Source organism: Oncorhynchus masou, chromosome 4 (genome assembly GCF_036934945.1).
Source record: "Oncorhynchus masou masou isolate Uvic2021 chromosome 4, UVic_Omas_1.1, whole genome shotgun sequence".
Classification (NCBI taxonomy): domain Eukaryota; kingdom Metazoa; phylum Chordata; class Actinopteri; order Salmoniformes; family Salmonidae; genus Oncorhynchus; species Oncorhynchus masou.
The window spans coordinates 6,363,435-6,388,578 of NC_088215.1; the positions used below are offsets into that span (position 1 = coordinate 6,363,435).

General features: G+C 42.2%; 1 protein-coding gene across 1 annotated transcript in view; it reads left to right on the forward strand.

The window, feature by feature from the left end:
- Positions 1–25,144, forward strand: part of LOC135522295 (E3 ubiquitin-protein ligase pellino homolog 1-like) — a 44,571-nt gene that overhangs the window by 15,131 nt on the left and 4,296 nt on the right. Inside the window, exons 2-3 of the mRNA XM_064948412.1 lie at positions 9,421–9,662; positions 24,873–25,002. Of these exons, the coding sequence (XP_064804484.1) occupies positions 9,577–9,662; positions 24,873–25,002 (216 nt within the window). The 5' untranslated portion in view covers positions 9,421–9,576. The remainder of the gene's footprint in view (positions 1–9,420; positions 9,663–24,872; positions 25,003–25,144) is intronic.

The window sequence follows — 25,144 nt, forward strand, 5'->3', positions numbered from 1 at the left end:
TACAAGCAAAATCCATGCAGGGCTAAAGGCTAGAGCTTCTGCTTACAAGGAACGGGACATAGACATGGACGCACGCATACAAGAAAGCCCACTACGACCTTCAACGAGACATCAAACATGCAAAAGGACAATATGGGAGGAAGTTGGAATCCTATTACATTGGTGCCGATGTTCATTGTATGTGGCAGGGGTTGCAGGCGATAATGGATTACAAAGGGAAACCCAGCCATGAATTGCCCAGCGATGCACAACCCCCAAACGTGTTAAATGCCTTTTATGGCCCAATTCGCATTACGCACCAACAGATCCTCAGGTGAAGCAATCTTAAGTGCACTTCACACTGCCCTCTCCCGCCTGGACAAGAGGGGAAATAACTATGTGAGAATGCTGTTCATAGACTACAGCTCAGCATTCAACACCATAGTCCCCTCCAAGCTCATCACCAAGCTGGGGACCCTGGGACTGAACCCCTCCCTCTGCAACTAGATACTGGACTTCCTGACACGCCGGCCCCAGATGGTGAGGGTATGCAACAACACCTCCGCCACACTGACCCTTAATACGAGGGCCCCTCTGAGGTGTGTACTTAGTCCCCTCCTGTACCCCCTTTTCACCCACGACTGCGTGGCCATACTCCAACACCATCATCAAGTTTGCTGACGACACCAAGTTGGTCGGCATGATCACCGACATTGATGAGTCAAGTTTCTTAACTTCAAGTTCCTTGATGTCCACATCACTAAGGACCTAACATGGTCCTCACACACCCGCACAGTTGTGAAGAGGGCATGGCATTGCCGCTTCTCCCTCAGCAGGCTGAAAAGATTTGGCATGGGCCCTCGGATCCTCAACAGGTTCTACAGCTGCACCATCAGCTGCACCGAAGCATCGGCTCTCAGACCAACAGGATCAGAGACAGCTTCTACCCGCAAGCCATAACACTGCTAAATAGCCAGACTGCTAAATAGTATATTAAGAGTACCCAAACTACCTGCACTGACTCTATCTTGCACTGACCCTACGCACACTCACTAGACTGTATTTACAAACCATATACATACGCACTCACACACACTACATTGACACTCCCACACAAAACCAACACACATTCACATACTGTACACTACACACACACACACTCACACACACACGCAGACCGCCACAACCCAAACACACACACATACACACACACACACTCACACACACACTTTTACACTCATCATTTGCTGCTCATCTGTTCTTTATTTGACATGTATTATTATCTATCCTGATGCTTAGTCACTTTACCCTGCCTTCTTGCACATACAGTGTCTACCTCAAATACCTCGTACAGTGGTTTCTCAACTAAAAGTTTTGCGATTATGCTGCGGGACTTACCGAGGTAATTTATGGTTTAGGACTGTACCTTCGTCACTGCTTCATTGCTCCAGGCCAGCGCAAGCGGGAGTTAGAGCACTGATTATGCTTTTGGGTCCCAAGGCGCTAATGTGTCTCTAACTGACAATGGATGGGCAACATAAACCAAATAGAAACTGATAATTGACTACAAAATTGAATTTCAATTATCTGAATGATGAGGATGAAGAGGGTGATTGAATTTAGAACAATAGTGTAAGAATTGCTATTCCTCTGTCCTGCGTGCGCACACCCTGAAAAATACACTTGTTTTTTGTTTCTACTCGTCAGGAATACTTTCTAAAACTGTTGTTACACTAAGATTTTTTATTCTAAGAGAAACTAAAATGTTGAATTATATTCTGTGATATTCTTAAGATATATGTGTTGATAAGCAAGTGATGTCTGCTAAATAATTACGTTGATGGCACAGTCATATAGCCCCGGTACCTACATAGAGCTGAGTGGCTCACTCATTCATGGCTTTGGATCAAAATAAACAAGTACCAACATTTTTTCTGATAGTCTTTAATAAAAGAAATGCTTTGGTTATCCTGACCTGGACACCATGTATTATAATAGCCCTTTATGGGCTATTAGCAGGACAATAGACTCTTGCCAACACCTCTCTGTATTTTGATACTTTGTGCAAGGCAATTGATCAGCATTGAAAACTTTGTGGGTTTGGCCTCCCGAGTGGCGCAGCGGTCTAAGACACTGCATCACAGTGCAAACTGCATTGCTACAGATGCTGGTTCAATACACATGCTGGCCGCAACCGGGAGACCTATGAGGCGACGGTGGGCTTCTGGTTTCTCTCCCTCTAAAAACAGAAATAAATCATTCTAAACAACAAACTGGCTTTATTTACAAATTAGTAATAATGTCTCACTCCATGTTCAAGAATGGCCTTTTTCTCACTCACTTTAGGATATTTGAAAACAAAATCTCCAAAATCTCATTATTTGTTTAAACAAAGAGATTATTATTATTAATTAATTTAGAATTATATAAAAGCTTAATAGATATTCTCACTGATCCTAACGAAAAATGCCCCTTAGATATTAATTTAGAATCCTCTAACCCTCTAAATCGAATTATTGGCAGAGAGTCACGTCATAGAATATATTTTTTCCCGATATACTGTAGGCCTATCGTAGGCGACATGAGTCTCACTATTGTTGAGTAATGTGCTGTTAAAAGTGGTTTAGGTCTTATTTATTTAAAAAGCATATTTCAGCATCGTTTCGCACTGCTCTGAGACAAGCATGGGGACTGGTCTTGATAAATTAATGAGATTTTTATTTTCTCAGAATCTCCGTTTGGGTATTGGTTAGACTCCAATTAGGGTGTGGAAATGTTATGCTCTTAGTACTGTAGCCTACTCCCGACCGTCACGTTATACAGCGCCATATTTTAGTTTTTCATTTTTCTTGGAATAGAAACACTATAATATTAATCAAATTAATTAAGCAACATTTCTTAAAATCAATCCCATATACTATGTTCTTACAAAAAAATATGTTAAATTCTCTAGTACTGCCAGTATTGAAGGTTATCAAATGCTTCTCAAAGATCCCCTCTGGTGGTCAAACTAGCACTAATGGTAACAATGGCTGACAATTTACCCTTTCACACGTACCATCACATGGGTGTGATCGTTCTACAGTGGTCCCTGAAGCGTACGATCACACCCTTGTGATTAGAACGCTTATTTAGAACGGCAAGTTTCGAATGAGGCAACAGTCAGCATTTGAGCTGGCCACACTTTTTTCAGAAACTATTTACACAAACACAGTCCTTACAAAGTTATGTCCAGAATGTGAGCAGTTTATTTTTGGATGCAATGTTCAGATATTCACAGAAGTATCTATAGCATAACACAATCATCTAAACCGGAAAAATGTAGGCTCCATTTGGCCTAGCGCTAACTGAGGAAAGATTGACGCAAAACAAGCGGTCATATTTTCTAACTCTCGGCTGACATAAACTACAATATTAATTAGCTAATAGCAATTACTATTTATAATGAATCACATCATGGGTGAGCTCACCATTGATCAAATTAATTAATTAAAGTGAAACACTTTCTAGAAATCAAAAGTCATCCGACGATGATTAATTTCAGAGTGCAGCCAGGCTTTTTTTCCTCACAGAAACCAAAGATAATAAGATTACTTTGGTCTGTTTATAGTGTGCATGTTGAAGGTTTGTGTCATCTACCATCGTTCACATCCCACCATTCACTTCCTGAAGTTCTCAAAAAACGAGTGAACCCTTACTCACCTCATTTTGTTGTAGCATTTTTGGTCCGACAGACGATTACGTGAAACCCAGAATGCAGGCTCCACACATAGCTGGAATTAGCTTAGCTCATCATAATCAGTACAGCCTTCAAAAAAGTATTTTACATACATAGTATGTGCCCATTACAATCTATGCAAGAATCGGAATGCATGATTTATCACCGGTACTTGAAAAACATCTGAATAAAACAGTAAATATATCATTAATTACCACACAAAACATTTTCTAATAGTGATTTATTGATACAAATAGTGTGTGCAGGCAGTCAATCACGTAACCTCTCACTCCCACTCTGAGCCATTCAGTGTTGTTGTTTATGTATGTAGCTAGTGAGCTAAGCTGTAGCATTAACAATGTCTTTCAAAAGGAGACAACTCACAAATGCGGAAATTCTGAGGATTTTTTTAAAATTCTGACAATGAGTCTGAAAGTCAGGAATGAGATTCTGACAGTGAGGAGCTGCCCCCCAGCCATTGAGAACCCTGAATCTGAGGACCCGTTGTCCACTGACAAAGTCCCAGTTCCCTTTGAAGATGCTGGTGGTGATGGAGGCAGACCGACAATGGATGAAGTACAGGAGTTCTGTGGTAGCTGGAAGGCCGCCAGCCATTTCACCCCTCCTGGCCCTGCTGTTTGCTTTGATGAGTCCCCTTCTGGAGGGCAACACCCCTTGCCATTTCCATCTGAGGCAGAGCGCTTCAAGTTGTTTCTGACAGAGGAGCTGGTGGGAGACATAGCAGAGACCAATCGCTATGCCTTGGAGCTACAGGAGTGGGGGGTCAATCACAATTAGTGAAATGTATACCTTCCTGGTGAATGTCTTTCTCATGGGGATAGTAAAGAAGAACTCCCTAAGAGAATACTGGAGCACAGATCCTATGTTTGCAACACCCTTCTTTGTCACCCTCTTTTCCCAAGACTGCTTCCTAGCTCTGCTGCGATTACTGCATTTCATCAACAATGCTACTGCCATCCTAAATGACCCGTTATACAAAATAAGAAATGTCAACAGCTGGCAGTAAAGTGGCATGACAAACGAGACGTCCATGTCCTCTCCACTGTCCATACAGCAACCATGTCGGCCACAGGGAAGGTGGACCACCTGACGGGAGAGAGAAAGATCAAACCAGACTGCGTGCTTGACTATAACCTCAAAATGGGGGCAGTGGATAAGGCGGACATGATAAACAGCTTTGTGGAATGCACTCGGAAAACGACCAAGTGGTATAAGAAGATATTTTTACATTTTTCCAAGGTAGCTTCAAAATACAAGCCAACACTTCTCTGACACAATTAGCATTGTTTTAAAGAGCTAATATAAGAATGTAACTAGCTACAGTGCCTTGCGAAAGTATTCGGCCCCCTTGAACTTTGTAACCTTTTGCCACATTTCAGGCTTCAAACATAACGATATAAAACTGTATTTTTTTGTGAAGAATCAACAACAAGTGGGACACAATCATGAAGTGGAACGACATTTATTGGATATTTCAAACTTTTTAATCCAAAACTGAAAAATTGGGCGTGCAAAATGATTCAGCCCCTTTACTTTCAGTGCAGCAAACTCTCTCCAGAAGTTGCGTAACAATCAGTTCTTGCAGTGCTTGCTGTGAGATGTTACCCCACTCTACCACCAAGGCACCTGCAAGTTCCCGGACATTTCTGGGGGGAATGGCCCTAGCCCTCACCCTCCAATCCAACAGGTCCCAGACGTGCTCAATGGGATTGAAATGTGGGCTCTTCGCTGGCCATGGCAGAACACGGACATTCCTGTCTTGCAGGAAATCACGCACCGTACGAGCAGTATGGCTGGTGGCATTGTCATGCTAGAGGGTCATGTCAGGATGAGACTGCAGGAAGGGTACCACATGAGGGAGGAGGATGTCTTCCCTGTAACGCACAGCATTGAGATTGCCTGCAATGACGACAAGCTCAGTCCGATGATGCTGTGACACACCGCCCCAGACCATGACGGACCCTCCACCTCCAAATCGATCCCGCTCCAGAGTACAGGCCTCGGTGTAACGGTCATTCCTTCAACGATAAACGCGAATCTGACCATCACCCCTGGTGAGTCAAAACCGCGACTTGTCAGTGGAGAGCACTTTTTGCCAGTCCTGTCTGGTCCAGCAACGGTGGGTTTGTGCCCATAGGCGATGTTGTTGCCGGTGATGTCTGCTGAGGACCTGCCTTACAAAAGGCCTGCAAGCCCTCAGTCCAGCCTCTCTCAGCCTATTGCGGACAGTCTGAGCACTGATGGAGGCATTGTGTGTTCCTCGTGTAACTAGGGCAGTTGTTGTTGCCACCCTGTACCAGTCCCACAGGTGTGATGTTCGGATGTACCGATCCTGTGCAGGTGTTGTTACACGTGGTCTGCCACTGCGAGGACGATCAGCTGTCCGTCCTGTCTCCCTGTTGCGCTGTCTTAGGCGTCTCACAGTACGGACATTGCAATTTCTTGCCCTGGCAACATCTGCAGTCCTCATGCCTTCTTGCAGCATGCCTAAGGCACATTCACGCAGATGAGCAGGGACCCTGAGCATCTCTCTTTTGGTATTTTTCAGTCAGTAGAACGCCCTCTTTGGTGTCTTAAGTTTTCATAATTGTGACCTTAATTGCCTAACGCCTGTAAGCTGTTGGTGTGTTAATGACCGTTCCACAGGTGCATGTTCATTAATTGTTTATGGTTCATTGAACAAGCATGGGAAACAGTGTTTAAACCCTTTACAATGAAGATCTGTGAAGTTATTTGGATTTTTGCAAATTTTCTTTGCAAGACAGGGTCCTGAAAAAGGGAGTTTATATCTTTATTTCCCAAACTGTAACGGCGTTCTTCGTTTGTCAAAAGAGAGTCGGACCGAAATGCAGCGTGTTGGTTACTCATGTTTAATAATGAAACAAATGACGATACATGAAAATACTGAGACAAATACAAAACAACAAAACGGAACGTGAAACCTAAGTACAGCTTATCTGGTGAAACTACACAGAGACAGGAACAATCACCCACGAAATACAAAGTGAAACCCAGGCTATCTAAATACGGTTCCCAATCAGAGACAACGAGAATCACCTGACTCTGATTGAGAACCGCCTCAGGCAGCCAAACCTATGCAACACCCCTGCTCAGCCGCAATCCCAATAACTAAAAAACCCCACTACGAAATACAACAACATAAACCCATGTCACACCCTGGCCTGACCAACTAATTAACGAAAACACAAAATACTAAGACCAAGGCGTGACACAAACACAATTCAACACCTTTGTGCTATTTTAAACACTTTTAACATAGGACAGGCCCTATTGTTACCTCATTTCTCAGCGATAAGGCATTGCGTTATGCCTGGGAAGAAAACAATTCAAATTGCTCAACTTTCCACTGGCTCAACCATTGGCTCAGCTTACCCCATGGCCATTGGCTCAAACATTTTGACTATATTAGGCCACACAGCTACAGGGATGCTCTTCCATGCTAGGTACAGGACCTCATATTGAAGCTTATAGAGACCCCAACAGATGCATAGAACAATCGTAAAAGTATCTACTTTGGTTTAGATACAAGCATCATGAAACCTCTAACACAATACATTAATTTGACTTGGTGAAAATCAGTTTTTTGGACCTAACTTGCTTACCACTATTTCCATGTCATTTCTTTCTTCACAGACCATGTGAAATGATGAGCTCTTCCTAAATATTTGATCAAATTATTAATTTTGTGTATGGTTTCCTAGAAAAAAGTGTGGCTCAACTTACCTCCTTAGCTTAATTTATGCCACTCTACCCTAATATTGGGCAAATTAATTAATTTTCAAATAAGTTCAATACATTTTAGAATATTGTTGAATTCCGTTTTAATGTCTGGATTCTGTGACTCCGTATGTGTTTTCCAAAACGCAGATTCTATTGGGCCCTACTGTCCTAAAACCTCCTTTAATTCCTTTCTCATCATCTCTCTCACTCAGTAGCATTATCAACCACACAGCGCTACTATGTGTGTCTCTCCCCTCTATCATAGACAGTTCCAATCATGCATCGAAATACTTGTCAAATCGGACAAACACACCAAATGTGTTTTTTTGTGCGCTAAGCCAGCCCCATGCTCTCTATTGTAGTACCATTGTAGTAATGAGTACTAGTGTGTTTAAGCTGTGGAGTGATTATGTATGTTTGTGTGGGTATCTGTCCCTGTGGTGCACCGCTACTGAGAGCTGAGTGGATTGGATTTGGGGGCTGTGTGAGTGTATGGTCAAGGTCAGCGTGTGGAGTAAGGGTCAGAAGACTATCGGGGGGAGCAGTCAAGCTCAGATCAGTCCCTGAAGCTGACACTGACCCACCCTCTATCCATACACCCCTCCTGTAGGGTGGAAGCACCCAGCCTCATGTACAAAAGGTTACCAAAGGTTGAACTAACATAAGTCAACTAACATAAGTGAGGGCAGGGACATTTCCCAGTTTACAGTCAACTCTGATAACTGATAAATGCAATGGCTTGGGACAGTTGTGACAGTTTGCACTAAATTGGAACATGCAGTTAGTTATCAGAGGCAATGAAAAACGATGTAATTGAATTGGGACGAGGAGCCATATTGCACTTTTTGAACAGTTTATCTAAAGTGCACTTATCAGGAGTCGACTGTAGTGCAAGATGACACAATTGAATTTTCCATTTAGAATTTGTGAGTTAATTTTCAGTTAAAGTTCTTGGATTTGTTGGCAATCAGACATATAAACGAATTGTGTGTCTCCATTCTTGCTTATAAGACGCTTATAAGATAAGCTCAGGCTATGCCCTGCACACAGCATAAAGAGAGCCAACCAAGGTCAACATTGATAACTATGGCCCGCGGTAGTCGACTGAAAATGGAAGGGTGTGACATATGTCTGGTCTAATTAGCTTTGTTTGCGCCCCACTAAGTCCCCTGTCGTTGCGATGCTAAGAGCCTGCTCTCTGAACTCTCCCTGCAGTAGCAGCAAAGCTGCAGATTAGTGCCGAGCCTGTCGAGCCGTGGAGAGTTGAGCTTTTTAGTCTCCGCCTGATGGATTTGTGTGACCGATCACTTTAGAGTCCTGCTGCACTATGTCACCGAAGCTAACATGCGTTCTACGGTATTACTATTATTGTATTAGTCTTGTTTCTTCAGGTGCACGTCTTATTAAGAAAGTTACAGTGTATGACTGGCAAGCAAAGCCAGGATAGCGGTTTAGCTGTCGCGTTCGATAGGCGCCACAGGTCACAGAGTGAGTAATCAATGTGGTTTGTCATGTGCTCTTTGGAGACCCATCCATCTCGGTTGTTGTGTCTTTGTTTGTTTAGCCTTTCTCTCTCTCTCTCTTACTGACTAATATCCGCCTATGGTACCTTTAGCACGCTGCTCGATAATCTCAACGTGAGTGTGAGTAATCGATGTGTTGTATCACGTGCTTCGGAGGCACAGCAATCTGAGCTGTTGTGTCTGTGGTTTGTTAAGTCTCGCTCACAGTCTCTTATTGGTTAGTATACTGTTCTAGACGCCCCTGTTGTGTCTGTTGTGTCTGTCGTGTCTGTTGTGTCTGTTATGTCTGTCGTGTCTGTCGTGTCGGTTGTGTCTGTTGTGTCTGTCCTGTCTGTTGTGTCTGTTATGTCTGTTGTGTCTGTTGTGTCTGCTCTGCGTGGCTGTTTGACCCTGACAAAAGTTCTCATCTGCTGTTTTTTTTATTGTTTTTTTATGCAGGTTGAGTGTTGGTGTTGTGAGTGACAGGATGACCAGTCTCTGAGGGAAAAGGAGCAGACTCTGAGGAAAAAGGAGACAGAGGAGTGAGTGTTCACCGTGGGAGAGCTCTTCATCACTCTACCCCCCCTCCCCCTCTCCCCCCTGACAGCTGCACCAATGTTCTCTCCCGACCAGGAAAACATCTCCACCACCCCAGCCTCCACCAAAGTGCCAGTCAAATATGGAGAGCTCATTGTTCTGGGGTAAGAGGGGGTTTAATTGCATTTTGTTGCCTATATACAGTACATAGGCCAGGGTTATCCCAATCTGATATTAGTGAGGGCGTGGGCGGGCAAGAGCAAGTGTTGGTTCAGGAATGTTTTTATTATTTTAAATTAGGGTGGGGGTTGAGATGAGGAGGGGGATTATTTAAGATACTCTTTGAAGAGGTAGGATTTCAGGTGCTTTCGGAAGATGTGCAGGGACTCTGCTGTCCTAGCTTCAGGGGGAAGCTGGTTCCACCATTGGAGTGCCAGGACAGAATAGAGCCTGGACTGGGCCAAGAGACCAAAGGTGGCAGAACAGAGTGCTCGGTTGGGGTGTAGGGTATGAGCATAGCCTGAAGGTAGGGAGGGGCAGTTCCTCTTGCTGCTCCGATGGCAAGTACCATGGTCTTGTATCGCAAGCACAGTGAAGTACTAATACCTAGAAATCTATGCAAAACAATACGCACATTCCAAAAGTAAAAAATTAAGAAATTAAGAAATATCAGAATGTCAGAGTCCGGAATAAAAATATATCAGTGGAGTCTGGTGGGAGGAGCTATAGGAGGATGGGCTTATTGTAATGGCTTTAATGGAATTAATGGAATGGAGTCAAACATGGTTTCCATATGTGTGATGTGTTTGATACCATTCCATTGATTCCATACATACATACATACATACATACATACATACATACATACATACATACATACATACATACATGCATGCATGCATACATGCATACATGCATACATACATACATACATACATACATACATACATACATACATACATACATGCATGCATGCATACATACATACATACATACATACATACATACATACATACATACATACATACATACATACATACATACATACAGTGGGGCAAAAAAGTATTTAGTCAGCCACCAATTGTGCAAGTTCTCCGACTTAAAAAGATGAGAGAGGCTTGTAATTTTCATCATAGGTACACTTCAACTATGACAGACAAAATGAGAAGAAAAAAAATCCAGAAAATCACATTGTAGGATTTTTAATGAATTTATTTGCAAATTATGGTGGAAAATAAGTATTTGGTCACCTACGAACAAGCAAGATTTCTGGCTCTCACAGACCTGTAACTTCTTGTTTAAGAGGCTCCTCTGTCCTCCACTCGTACCTGTATTAATGGCACTTGTTTTAACTTGTTATCAGTATAAAAGACACCTGTCCACAACCTCAAACAGTCACACTCCAAACTCCACTATGGCCAAGACCAAAGAGCTGTCAAAGGACACCAGAAACAAAATTGTAGACCTGCACCAGGCTGGGAAGACTGAATCTGCAATAGGTAAGCAGCTTGGTTTGAATAAATCAACTGTGGGAGCAATTATTAGGAAATGGAAGACATACAAGACCACTGATAATCTCCCTCGATCTGGGGCTCCACGCAAGATCTTACCCCGTGGGGTCAAAATGATCCCAAGAACGGTGAGCAAAAATCCCAGAACCACACGGGGGGACCTAGTGAATGACCTGCAGAGAGCTGGAACCAAAGTAACAAGCCTACCATCAGTAACACACTACGCCGCCAGGGACTAAAATCCTGCAGTGCCAGACGTGTCCCCCTGCTTAACTTCTTGAAACTCCCCATCCCGGATCCGGGTTTGTGACTAAAGCCTCAGGCTCATTAGCATAACGCAACGTTAACGATTTCTGAAAATCGCAAATAAAATGAAAATAATGCGTCTGCTCTCAAGCTTAGCCTTTTCTTAACAACACTGTCATCTCAGATTTTCAAAATATGCTTTTGAACCATAGAAATTGACTAATTTGTGTAAGAGTATGCAAAGCTAGCATAGCATTTTGAGTAGCATTTAGCACGCAACATTTTCACAAAAACCAGATAACCAAATAAATAAAATAATTTACCTTTGAAGAGCTTCTGATGTTTTCAATGAGGAGACTCTCAGTTACATACCAAATGCGCAGTTTTTCCTGAAAGCGTCTGTGTGTAGGAGAAATCGTTCCGTTTTCTACATTGCGTCTGGCTACCGAAACGAACCGAAAATTCAGTCACCTACAACGTAAAACTTTTTCCGGATTAACTACATAATATCGACCGAAACATGGCAAACGTTGTTTGGAATCAATCCTCAAGGTGTTTTTTCACATATCTCTTCATTGATATGCAGTTCGTGGAAGCTTGCTTTCCTCTCTGTATCGCATGGAAAAATACTGGCAGGTGACTTTTGCGCACCAATTTCGGCGCAGGACACCGGGCGGACGCCTGGTAAATGTGGTCTCTTATGGTCAATCTTCCAATGATCTGCCTACAAATACGTCACAATGCTGCAGACACCTTGGGGAAACGACAGAAAGGGTTGACTCATTCCACTCGCATTCACAGCCATATAAGGAGACAATGGAAAACAGAGCCTCAAAAATCCTTGTCATTTCCTGGATGCCATCTCATCTTGGTTTTGCCTGAAGCTCACGTTCTAGGGCACGCACAGAGAATATCTTGGTATTTCTGGACACGTCAAGAGTGTTTTCTTTCGAAAGCTATCAATTATATGCATAGTCGAGCATCTTTTTGTGACAAAATATCTTGTTTAAAACGGGAACGTTTTTCATCCAAAAATGAAATAGCGCCCCCATAGATGTAAGAGGTTTTAAGCCAGTACATGCCCAGGCCCGTCTGAAGTTTGCTAGAGAGCATTTGGATGATCCAGAAGAAGATTGGGAGAATGTCGTGTGGTCAGATGAAACCAAAATAGAACTTTTTGGTAAAAACTCAACTCGTCGTGTTTGGAGGACAAAGAATGCTGAGTTGCATCCAAAGAACACCATACCTACTGTGAAGCATGCTGGTGGAAACATCATGCTTTGGGGCTGTTTTTCTAAAAAGGGACCAGGACAACTGATCCGTGTAAAGGACAGAATGAATGGGGCCAGGTATTGTGAGATTTTGAGTGAAAACCTCCTTCCATCAGCAAGGGCATTGAAGATGAAACGTGGCTGGGTCTTTCAGCATGACAATGATCCCAAACACACCGCCTGGGCAACGAAGGAGTGGCTTCGTAAGAAGCATTTCAAGGTCCTGGAGTGGCCTAGCCAGTCTCCAGATCTTAACCCCATAGAAAATCTTTGGAGGGAGTTGAAAGTCCGTGTTGCCCAGCAACATCCCCAAAACATCACTGCTCTAGAGGAGATCTGCATGGAGGAATGGGCCAAAATACCAGCAACAGTGTGTGAAAACCTTGTGAAGACTTACAAAAAACATTTGACCTCTGTCATTGCCAACAAAGGGTATATAGCAAAGTAAACTTTTGTTATTGACCATTTATTTTCCACCATAATTTGCAAATAAATTCATTACAAATCCTACAATGTGATTTTCTGGATTTTTTTTCTCATTTTGTCTGTCATAGTTGAAGTGTACCTATGATGAAAATTACAGGCCTCTCTCATCTTTTTAAGTGGGAGAACTTGCACAATTGGTTGCTGACTAAATACTTTTTTGCCCCACTGTATATATATATATGTACATTCGGAAAGTATACAGACCCCTTCCCTTTTTCCACATTTTGTTACGTTACAGCCTTATTCTAAAATAGATTAGATTTTTTAAACATTTCTCATCAATCGACACACAAAAACCTTATTTACATAAGTATTCAGACCCTTTGCTATTAGAGCTCAGGTGCATCCTGTTTCCATTGATCATCCTTGAAATGTTTCTACAACTTGATTGGAGTCCACCTGTAGTAAATTCAGTTGATTGGACATGATTCGGAAAGGCTGTCTACATAAGGTCCCACAGTTGACAGTGCATGTCAGAGCAAAAACCATGCCAAGAGGTCGAAGGAATTGTCTTTAGAGGTCTGAGACAGAAAATGTATGCAGCATTGACGGTACCCAGCATTGACGGTACCCAAGACGGTACCCTTCTCTCAACCACCTTCATGAGGAATACTTTTCCAACAGCCTTGAAGGAGTTCCCACATATGTGACTTGTTTCAGGAAACTTGGTGTTTCAGGAAACTAGGCGTATGTTGCAAGTCACGATTTGAACGTTTATTTATATTTTTAATCTAAATGCATTTTTTGGCAGAAAAGCCTTCTGGGACATTTTAACTTTCATGTGCCTTAATAACACAATTGTATGCCATCTGTAAATACGAATAAAGTTGTTAAATTACGAGCCTAGTTGGTTTAGCCACAGAAAAAGTCAGGAACCTTCCCACTAGCCATGATTGGCTGAAATAAAGAATGGGCTGTACATGCAGAGAGATGAGTTTCGGATTGGTCTGCCTTGTAGAATCTTCTGTCTATAAAATGAGCTACTCGTTACGTGTAGATAATCCTTCTACTGCAGTTTTTTTCGAAAGATATAACAATAGCCATGGAGAACTACAAATGTGTTGCTAATGCTCTCAATAACATTGCTGCCTTGAATTTATCAGGCGCTATCGACAAAGGTCAGTGGGAAAAAGTTGTGATGGACTACTTTCAGGAGTACGATAGTACCATGATGACTCTCTGACTCTGAAAATGAATCAGACGTTGAGGATATCCCTGATTTAGGTAGAAACATTTTCATTGAAGAAGACATTGTAGTGTCTTCTGATGACAGTGATGGGGGAAGAAACGGCGATCAACATTGTTGTTGTCACGGAAGAAGTTGATCAAGTTTTGAAATCAGTGGAATGTCTGGTAGAAGCAGAGTATGATAAGGAGATGACTATAATTCTGTCGTTTGATTGAAAATGCAGAGGGAGTCGAAAAGAGAACACTGGTGGCTGTTGTAAAAAACACCTGCCTCCGGATGACATCTTCAAACTAAGGGAAACCATGGCATCCATGACAGAGAGGGAGAAAGATTTGATGATTCTTATGGCATAGCACACGGTCAGTGTGAACCAGAGTGACTTGACACAACGGGCCAAGCAAGCTGTACAAACAAAACGGAAACGACATAGGACGTCTTATTAAATGAAAGGGGTTGCAGTCTGGCATGAAGTGTTCATCCATGTATACAGGTAAGAGTCTAGATACAGTTTCAGATATTATACATTTCTAATTTTGTCAGAAAGTTGTTTTCATTGCAATTCAAAGCTTACTGTTAGCTAGTGTATGATCTGTGTAGTAATATTATCTCAGAAAGCCATTTGCATTGCTAGTTATAGCCTAATGTTAGCCAGCTAACATTGAACCTATTTGGTTTACTTGTGCTAGGTATGATACTCGGTTTGTATTGTTAGTACTCTATGGATTGTGATTATGGTTCATTGTTTAGCTAGCTAATGTTACATGTCTAAACAAAAGACCCCAAGTTAAAATGTACTGTTAGCTAGTTAGCTGACGTTCGCTGGCTGGCTCGCTAGCTAACATTACGTGTATGATCTGTGTAAGTAATATTATCTCAGCAAGCCATTTGCATTGCTAGTTATAGTCTAATGTTAGCTAGCTAACTAGCTAACATTAAACCTATTTGGTTACCTTTAGTTAGCTATGACAATCGGTTTGTATTGCTAGTACTCTATGGATTGGGATTATGGATAATTGTTTAGCTAGCTAGCTAGCTACATGTCTAAACAAACGTATCCACTTCGCCAGATGTTTATATGACCCATCAAGTTAGCCGTAATCACCATCAGACACACCAGGCTATCTACTGTATAACAATGCTAACATATTTGTGTCTGGAATTTGTCTTTCCGCATCAGTAGAACACGTCTTACTCTCCTCCACCAGTCATACAAGGAGAATGCCTCACATCAAAAAAAGAGCTGTCCCAAGCAAGAACAGGTTTCACCTGAAGCATGAGGACTTGCAGCGAGATGTGAACTTCATCAACAACTACGCAGAGGATAATGCAATAGCATTACCAGGACTCCACCCAGTACACAAATACTTTGGTGGAAAGTTGCTGCCATCTCAAGACCAGAGTGAACACTTTGTCTGAGATTGCTGGTGTTGTAAAGGACAGTGCTGTGACAGTGGTCAACATCCCACAGCTGGTTGGACTGGAGGTTGGTACGGTGCTGGTGGAAAGCTATGGCTGGCAACAACACCTGGCTCTGTACTTCAGGCCACTGCCACAGATCCAGCAGTACCAGCACTTCAGGTGAATATTATTTTCATTGCATTGTATGACGTTATTCTTCTTATCTAAACTTGGGAGGTGAATTGATGTTATATGCAAGGTTGTAATGTCTTCTCAATGTTTTTTGTTATTTCCTGTTTTACATCTTCGATGCTCTGATCCTGGTGTTGTTGTCACCAAGGAGCGTTCGGACTCAGTCGGGACCAGGTTTCAGCTGCTGCACAACGCTGACATCCTCCCTCCCATAGATGGTTGGCTTGTACAAGCACCACCTAGACTGGACACAGCTAGACAAACTCATCTTTTTGAGAAGATCAGGGAGTTTTGTGACTAAGAGACTATGTACATCACATGCCCTGCACTAAAGGCAAGGGCAGGACATCAGCGGGATCTCCGAATATCGATTCCTTTGTTCATTCGTGGTTCGGACGGACCAGTTCATCACTGGGTGAGAGTTCCCAGTCATCAGCGCTATCTGCAGTGCCTCTATAGACATTCACATACGCCATATGTTGCTGCTACTATTTGTTTTTGTATCCTGCTGCTCAGCCACTTTACCCCTCACTGTATGCATATAACTACCCCATCTATCACCAGTATCACTGATATTGTTATTAATATTGTTATTGTACATACTGTATCTTATTTTGTTCTTTCTCTACTGGCATTGACACGTGTTATTTTTTCTTTATATTCTTCTATTTTTGATATTGCTACTATGCAAGTAACCATTTCGCTGTACTGTATACACCTTCTGTAGAGACCCATCCACTTAGCAAGATGTGGCTGGTGGTTATAGCATTTCTTTCACATGACCCATCAATTTAGACAAGTGTGTCAGGGTAAGCGTCAACTAATATTTATCAAATATTTTTATCTGGACACGTTCTGTTTGCCTGGAATACTACTTCTACCACTTTTAGTCTTAATCTTTATCACACTACATGACCTTTAGCACATAGCCTCACATGTGAATCCTTAAAGAGATGGGTGGGGCTAAGGCTAAAGAGTGTGTGAACAATGCTGAATGGGTGTACACAAAATAGTTCTCCAGTAGGTGAACCAAAATATTCTAGGGCCATTTTCTCAAAAAGTGGAGTTACAAGTTTATCCATTTTCAAAGCATAATTACTTTCCCATTGTTCCTCAAATGCAGTGTATGATATACCATTTTGTAGCTCTGAGTCTCTACTTTTATCAAATGTAAAAACACAATTTGCTCCAGAAGATAGAATTAAGGCTGAATCATATTCTGAGCACATGTTGGCTGCTTTTCTATCACTCTGTGGTTCAACTCATCCCAAACCAACTCAATTGGTTTGAGGTCGGGTGATTGTAGACGCCAGGTCATCTGATGCAACACTCCATCACTCTCATTGGTCAAATAGCCCTTACACAGCCTCGAGGTGTGTTTTGGGTCATTGTCCTGTTGAAAAACAAATGATAGTTCCACTATGCGCAAACCAGATGGGATGGCATATCACTGCAGAATGCCGTGGTAGCCATGCTGGTTAAGTGTGCCTTGAGTTCTAAATAAATCACAGACAATGTCACCAGCAAAGCACCCCACACCATCACTCCTCCATGCTTCATGGTGGGAACCACACATGCAGAGATCATCCGTTCACCTACTCTGCGTCTCACAGACACAATGGTTGGAACCAAAAATCTCAAATTTGGACCAAAGAACAGATTTCCACCAGTCTAATGTCCATTGCTCGTGTTTCTTGGCGCAAGCAAGTCTCTTCTTATTATTGGTGTTCTTTGGTAGCGATTTCTTTGCAGCAATTTGACCATGAAGGCCTGATTCACGCAGTCTCCTCTGAACAGTTGATGTTGAGACGTGTCTGTTACTTGAACTCTGCAAAGCATTTATTTGGGCTGCAATCTGGGGTTCAGTTGACTCTAATGAACTTATCCTCTGCAGCAGAGCTAACTCTGGGCCTTCCTTTCCTGTGGCGGTCTTCATGAGAGCCAGTTTCATCATTGATGGTTTTTGCGACTGCACTTGAAGAAACTTTCAGATTTCTTTTTCATGTCTTAAAGTAATGATGGACTGTCATTTCTCTTTGCTTATTTGAGCTGTTCTTGCCATAATATGGACTTGGTATTTTACCAAATAGGTATATCTTCTGTATAATACCCATACCTTGTCACAACACAACTGATTGGCTCAAACTCATTAATAAGAAAGAAAGAAATTCCACAACTGAACTTTTAACAAGGCACACCTGTTAATTGAAATGCAGTCCAGGTGATTACCTCATGAAGCTGGTTGAGAGAATGCCAAGAGTGTGCAAAGTTGTCATCAAGGCAAAGGGTGACTACTTTGAAGAATCACAAATATAAAATATATTTCGATTTTTTTTAAAACTTTTAGCTACCACATGATTCCATATGTGTTATTTCATAGTTTTGATGTTTTCACTATTATTCTACAATGTAGAAATATGCAAAAAATTATGAAATACCCTTGAATGAGTAGGTGTGTCCAAACTTTTGACTGGTACTCTTTATATATATATATATATGACAGTATGGGTAGTGTATGAATAGAAAAGGTGTGTACAGCAGTAGTTATATAGGATGAATCATGACTAGAATACAGTATATACATATAAAGTTGTTAAAACAGTATGTATTTCGGGTATTTTATTAGGATCCCCATTAGTCATTGCGAAGGCAGCAGGTACTCTTCCTGGGGTCCACACACAGAACACGAAACATTACATGATACACAATATGAATAGACAGGAACAGCTCAAGGACAGAACTACATATGTTTAAAACATTACAGTCTACATTTCAGTACATACACAAGAAATATCTAGGTCAAAAAGGGGAAAGGCATTGCCTTTTCTGTTTTTTTAAAGCAGGTTTTCTGTTCATTTGAGTAATCTGATATGGAAGGGAGTTCCATGCAATCATGGCTCTATATAATACTGTACTTTTTCTTGAATTTGTTCTGGATTTGGGGACTGTGAAAGAAAACCTGGTAACATGTCTGGTGGGGTAAGTGTGTGTGTCAGAGCTGTGTGTAAGTTGACTATGCAAACCATTTGGGATTTTCTTATGAAAAGAAGAAGTGATGCAGTCAGTCTCTCCTCTACTTTTAGCTAAGAGAAACTGGCATACATAGTATTGATTTTAGCCCTCTGATTATAGTGAAGAGCAAGACGTGCTGCTCTATGGGCCAGCTGTAGTTTTCTAGGTCCTTCTTTGCAGCACCTGACCATGTGACGGGGCAATAATCAAGATAAGATAAAACTAGACTCTGCAGGAGTTTGGTGTCAAAAAAAGCAGAGCATCTCTTTATCACTGACAGACCATGTAAACATTATTAAAGTAACAAGTGTTCAATGACTCTATGTACATAGGGCAAAGCAGTCTCTAAGATGCAGGGTAGAGTACCTGGTGGTAGCTAGCTAGTAACAGTGACTAAGGTTCAGGGCAGGGTACTGGGTGGAGGCCGGCTAATTTAACATTCTGATGGCCTGGAGATAGAAGCTGTTCAATTAACAGTGTCTCGCTCCCAGCTTTGATGCACCTGTACTGTCTCCTCCTTCTAGATGGTAGCGGGGTGAACAGGCCGTGGCTCGGGTGGTCTTGGCCTTCCTGTGACACCGGGTGCTGTAGACATCCTGGATGGCAGGCAGTGTGCCCCCGATGATGCGTTGGGCCGACCACACCACCCTCTGGAGAGTGCTGCCATTGTGGACTGTGCAATTGCAGTACCAGGCAGGGGATACAGCAATGGTGCATATGTAGACGTTTGTGACGATCCTAGGGGCCCCTGCCGAATCTCTTCAGCCTCCTGAGGTTGAAGAAGCGCTGTAGCTCCTTCTTCACCACACTGTCTGTGTGAAGGGACCATTTCAGGTCACCAGCGATGTGCACGCCAAGGAATTTGAAGCTTTTAACCTTCTCGCCTGCGGCCCTGTCGATGTGGATGGGGGCGTGCTCTCTCTGCTGTCTCCTGTAGTCCCCGATCAGCTCCTTTGTTTTGTTGACATTGAGGAGAGAGGTTATTCTCATGGCACCACTTTGCCAGGGCTCTCACCTCCTTCCTGTAGGCTGTCTCGTCGTTGTTGGTAATCAGGCGTCCCCCGGGGTGGTTTCGTCAGCAAACTTGATGGTTTAGTTGGAGACTTGCGTAGCCACGCATGTATGAACAGAGAGTACATGAGAGGGCTGAGCACACGCCCCTGTGGTGTTGTTGTTTACATTTCACTGCTTGGGGTCGGCCAGTCTGGAGTTGCACAGGGAGGGGTTCAGACCCAGGGCCTTGAGCTTAGTGATGAGCTTGGACGGCACTATGGTGTCGAAGGCAGAGCTGTTGTCGATGACCAGCATTCTCAAATAAATATTTATCTTGTGCAGGTGGGATAGGGCTGTGTGCAGTACAATGGTGAATGCTTCGTCCGTGGATCTGTTGGGGTGGTATGTAAATTGTAGGGGGTCTAGGTTGTCGGGTAAGGTGGAGGTGATATGGCCCTTAACTAGCCTTTCAAAGCACTTCACAATGAAAGAAGTCAATAGTCATGTGGTGCAATCATTGTTTTGAGGTTTGAAACAGTCCTGTTCAATGCGTAGCAACATGCAGTGCCTTCCGAAAGTATTCACACCCCTTATTCCACATTTTTTTGTGTTACAAAGTGGGATTAAAATTGATTTAATATGCATTTTCTGTCAACGATCTACACAAAATACTTTGTAATGTCAAAGTGGAAGAAAAATCTAAAATGTGTCAAAAATGCATTAAAAATAAAACACTAATATATCTTGATTAGATAAGTATTCAACCGCCTGAGCCAATACATGTTAGAAGCACTTTTGGCAGCGATTACAGCTGTGAGTCTTTCTGGGTAAGTCTGAAAGAGCTTTCCACACATGGATTGTGCCACGTTTGCCCATTATTCTTTTCAAGCTTTGTCAAATTGGTTGTTGATCATTGCTAGACAACCATTTCAGGTCTTTCCATAGATTTTCAAGCAGATTTAAGTCAAAACTGTAACCCGGCCACTCAGGAACATTCACTGTCTTCTTGGTAAGTAACTCCAGTGTAGATTGGGCCTTGTGTTTTAGGTTATTGTCCTGCTGAAAGGTGAATTAATCTCCCAGTGTCTGATGGAAAACAGATTAAACCAAGCTTTCCTCTAAGATGTTGCCTGTGCTTAGCTCAATTGCGCTTATTTTTTTATCCTGAAAAACTCCCCCGTCCTTAACAATTACAAGCATACCCATAACATGATGCAGTCACCACTATTCTTGAAAATATGGAGAGTGGTTCTCAGTAATGTGTTGTATTGGATTTTCCCCAAACATAACACTTTATATTCAGGACAAAAGGTGAATTGCTTTGTCACATTTTTTTACATTGCCTTGTTAGTTGTTACTTACTTAGTGCCTTGTTGCAACAGGATGCATGTTTTGTAATATTTTTATTCTGTACAGACTTGTAACGTGCGTCGTCCTCGTCTGAGGATTATGAAGGATCGGAGGACCAATGCGCAGCGTGGTACGTGTTCATGATGATATTTATTAAACTCAGAACACTAAACAAAAATAACAAAGCGTATGACACGAAACAGTCCTGTACGGTGAATACACAAAACAGAAAACAATCACCCACAAAACACAGGTGGGAAAAGGCTACCTGTAGGATTCTCAATCAGAGACAACGAACGACACCTGCCTCTGATTGAGAACCATACCAGGCCAAACACAAAACCACAACATAGAAAAAAGAACATAGACTACGCACCCAACACACGCCCTGACCATACTAAAACAAAGACATAAGAAAATAACTAAGGTCAGAACGTGACACGGCTTCCTTCTTTTCACTCTGTCATTTAGGTTAGTTGTGGAGTAACTACAATGTTATTGATCCATCCGTAGTTTTCTCCTATCACTGCAATTCAACTCTGTTACTGTTGTAAAGTCAGCATTGGCCTCATGGTGAAATCCCTACTAATAGGTGCCCTTCTTTGCGAGCCATTGGAAAACCTTCCTGGTCTTTGTGACTAATATGTGTTTGAAATTCACTGCTTGACTGATGGACCTTACAGATAATTATATGTGTGTACAGAGATGAGGTAGTCATTCAAAAATCATGTTAAACACTATTTTTGCACACAGAGTTATGTGACTTGTTAACCAATTTCTATTATTATGTGACTTGTTGACCAATTTCTTACTTCTGAATTTATTTAGGCTTGCCATAAAAAAAAGAGTTAAAGTAATTATTGACACAAGACATTTCAGCTTTTAATTTTTTTAATTCATTTGTAAAACAATTCCACATTCACATTATGGGGTATTGTGTGTACAACAGTAATCAAAAAAATCAGGGTGTAACACAACAAAATGTGGAAAAAGTCAAGGGATTTAAATACTTTCTGAAGGCACTGTACATGTTAAATTATTGGCAACTGTAGTATGAAACAACTGTGCTACGTGGAGGTTCTTTGAAATAAATGCCAGTCAGCCCTTATGCTCTAAATGTGAACCACATTGTTCCAACTTCCATCAGACACAATTGTACATGTTCATTTACGACAATTGAACTGGGCAGTTTTGTTTCTTCTAAAAAAGGGGGAGCAGGGTGGTTCAATCTAAATCCAGTTAAATGCACACTGCAACTCAGCCACAGTGAGGGTAAACAAAGAACGCTGCTGGCTTCCTGAGTGTAGGACGTTTTTTCGGACAAAGGAGAATGTAGCCTATGTGGCGCAGAGAGAGGGAGGATGTGAGCTGAGTTGTTGGAAGGTTGTTGTGGCTTTCGAAAGTTCTCTCTCACGTTCACATTGTATTCAGCAGTAGAATTCAACTGAAAAGAAAACAATGTTCAACTGACAATTAAGTGTTCATAGACAACTTTCTTTTTTCAGTTCCAAATAGTTAACAAATGCATTGGATGTCTCAGTTAGCACATGATTTAATGCTACTCATCAAGATGTGAAATTAGTGAATGCACTCTTTACACTTCAGCTTGTCCAGGACAAGTAGGCAGCTGCTTACGTTCGATGAAGTAACAGGAAAGACCTCATTTCCCAATGAAATCTTTGCACTCATACTGTCTGAAAGTCGAATGTTTACACGGCAGATGCTGGCAGGGGTAAGCGACCAAAAGATAACCTCCTAGCTTAGCTCGTCTGATTGGACGAAAGAGGATTGTTTTAGGATAGGTGGAATAGGATTGACCCTATTCCACCAAGGAGTTACAGTAAAGTTACAGTAAAGTAGATGTCCCCTCTCAATTGTCACTTTATTTTAGAAGTGGATCAAATGACTTCATTACATTTACATTTTGGTAATTTAGCAGACGCTTTAATCCAGAGCGATTTACATGAGCAATTAGGGTTAAGTGCCTTGCTCACGGGCACATCAACAGTTCTCATTCATTTCCCTTTTAAATGGGTTTACAGTGGTTAAACTATTGGTTTTAGTTGTGTTAAGAGTCTTAGTTAACATAGTCTTATTTTCACATATAAACAAAATATTGAAATAAAAATGCACACTGTGGCCAAAAGTATGTGGACACCTGCTCCATCTTGTTCCAAAATCATGGGCATTAATGTCGAGTTGGTCCCCCATTTGCTGCAATAACAGCATCCACTCTTCTGGAAAGGCTTTCCGATGTTGGAACATTGCTGCGGGGACATGGTTCCATTCAGCCACAAGAGCATTAGTGAGGTCGGGCACTGATGTTGGGCGATTAGGCCTGGCTCGCAGTTGGCATTCCAATTCATCCCAAAGGTGTATAGCTATTTTCAGGTCTCTCCAGAGATGTTTGATCGGGTTCAAGTCCAGGGTCTGGCTGGGCCACTCAAGAACATTCAGAGACTAGGGTTGTTGTCCTGTTGGAAGGTGAACCTTCACCCCAGTCTTGAGGTCCTGAATGCTCTGCAGCAGGTTTTCATCAAGGATCTCTCTGTACTTTGCTCCGTTCATCTTTCCCTCAATCCTAACTAGTCTCCCAGTCCTTGCCACTGAAAAACATCCCCACAGCATTATGCTGCCACCATCACGCTTCACCGTAGGGATGGCGCCAGGTTTCCTCCAGACACACATGACACTTGGCATTCAGGTCAAAGAGTTTTTGGTTTTTGGCAAACTCCAAGAGGGCTGTCATGTGCCTTTTTTTCATCTGGCCACTCTACCATAAAGGCCTGATTGGTGGAGTGCTGCAGAGAGTTTTCCTTCTGGAAGATTCTCCCAACTCCACAGAGGAACTCTGGAGCCATGTCAGAGTGACAATCGGTTTCTCGGTCACCTCCCTGACCAAGGCCCTTCTCCCTCGATTTCTCAGTTTGGCCGAGTGGCCAGCTCTGGGAAGAGTCTTGGTGGTCAAGGGGCCACTGTGTTCTAGGGTACCTTCAATACTGCAGACATGTTTTGTTACCCTTCCCCAGATCTGTGCTTCGACACAATCCTGTCTTGGAGCTCTACTGAAAGTTCCTTTGACCTCATGGCTTAGTTTTTGCATTGACATGCACTGTCAACTGTGGGACATTAGATAGACAGGTACCTTACCAAATCATGTCCATTCAGGTGAATTTACCACAGGTGTGTACCTTTCCAAATCATGTCCAATCAAGTGAATTTACCACAGGTGTGTACCTTTCCAAATCATGTCCAATCAAGTGAATTTACCACAGGTGTGTACCTTTCCAAATCATGTCCAATCAAGTGAATTTACCACAGGTGGACTCCAATAAAGTTGCAGAAACATGTAGAAACAGGATGATCAATGTAAACTATACTGATCAATAAACAATAAATAAGGGGTATGCTCAAATAAAAAATAAAACATGTTTTTTAGAATAAAGCAATAATGTAACAAAATGTGGAAAAAGTCAAGGGGTCTGAATATGTTCCGAATGCACTGTATATATCCTATATGATGAAACAAACAATCAACAGCTTCTTTTGTACTGTAACTTTTGATGGTTCCCCCAAGCCTGGTCTCATACTGGTATGACACCAAATGAATACGGAGAGGAGTTTGCTAAAGCACGAAACAGACTGGAACACCAGTCTAGGATCTCACTGCCAGGATGTCTTGATTCAAATTGTTAATTTATATGGGGTGTGTTCTTGTCTACACAGGTACAATGGCTCCCTACCCAACGGGGACAGGGGGAGGCGGAAAAGCCGCTTTGCACTGTGCCGGAGACCCAAGGCCAGCGGGGTGAAACCCAGTACAGTGCACGTGGCGTGTACACCTCAGGCAGCCAAGGTAGGAGCTAGGAAACAGTCATACTGTATGCTGGAATTTAAGACTTATTTCTGTAATCGTTGAAACGCTCTTATATAATGTAGTGTGTGCTTGATAAAAACACAAGCTTCTCTCTATAAGAGGCATTTTATCTCCACGCAGA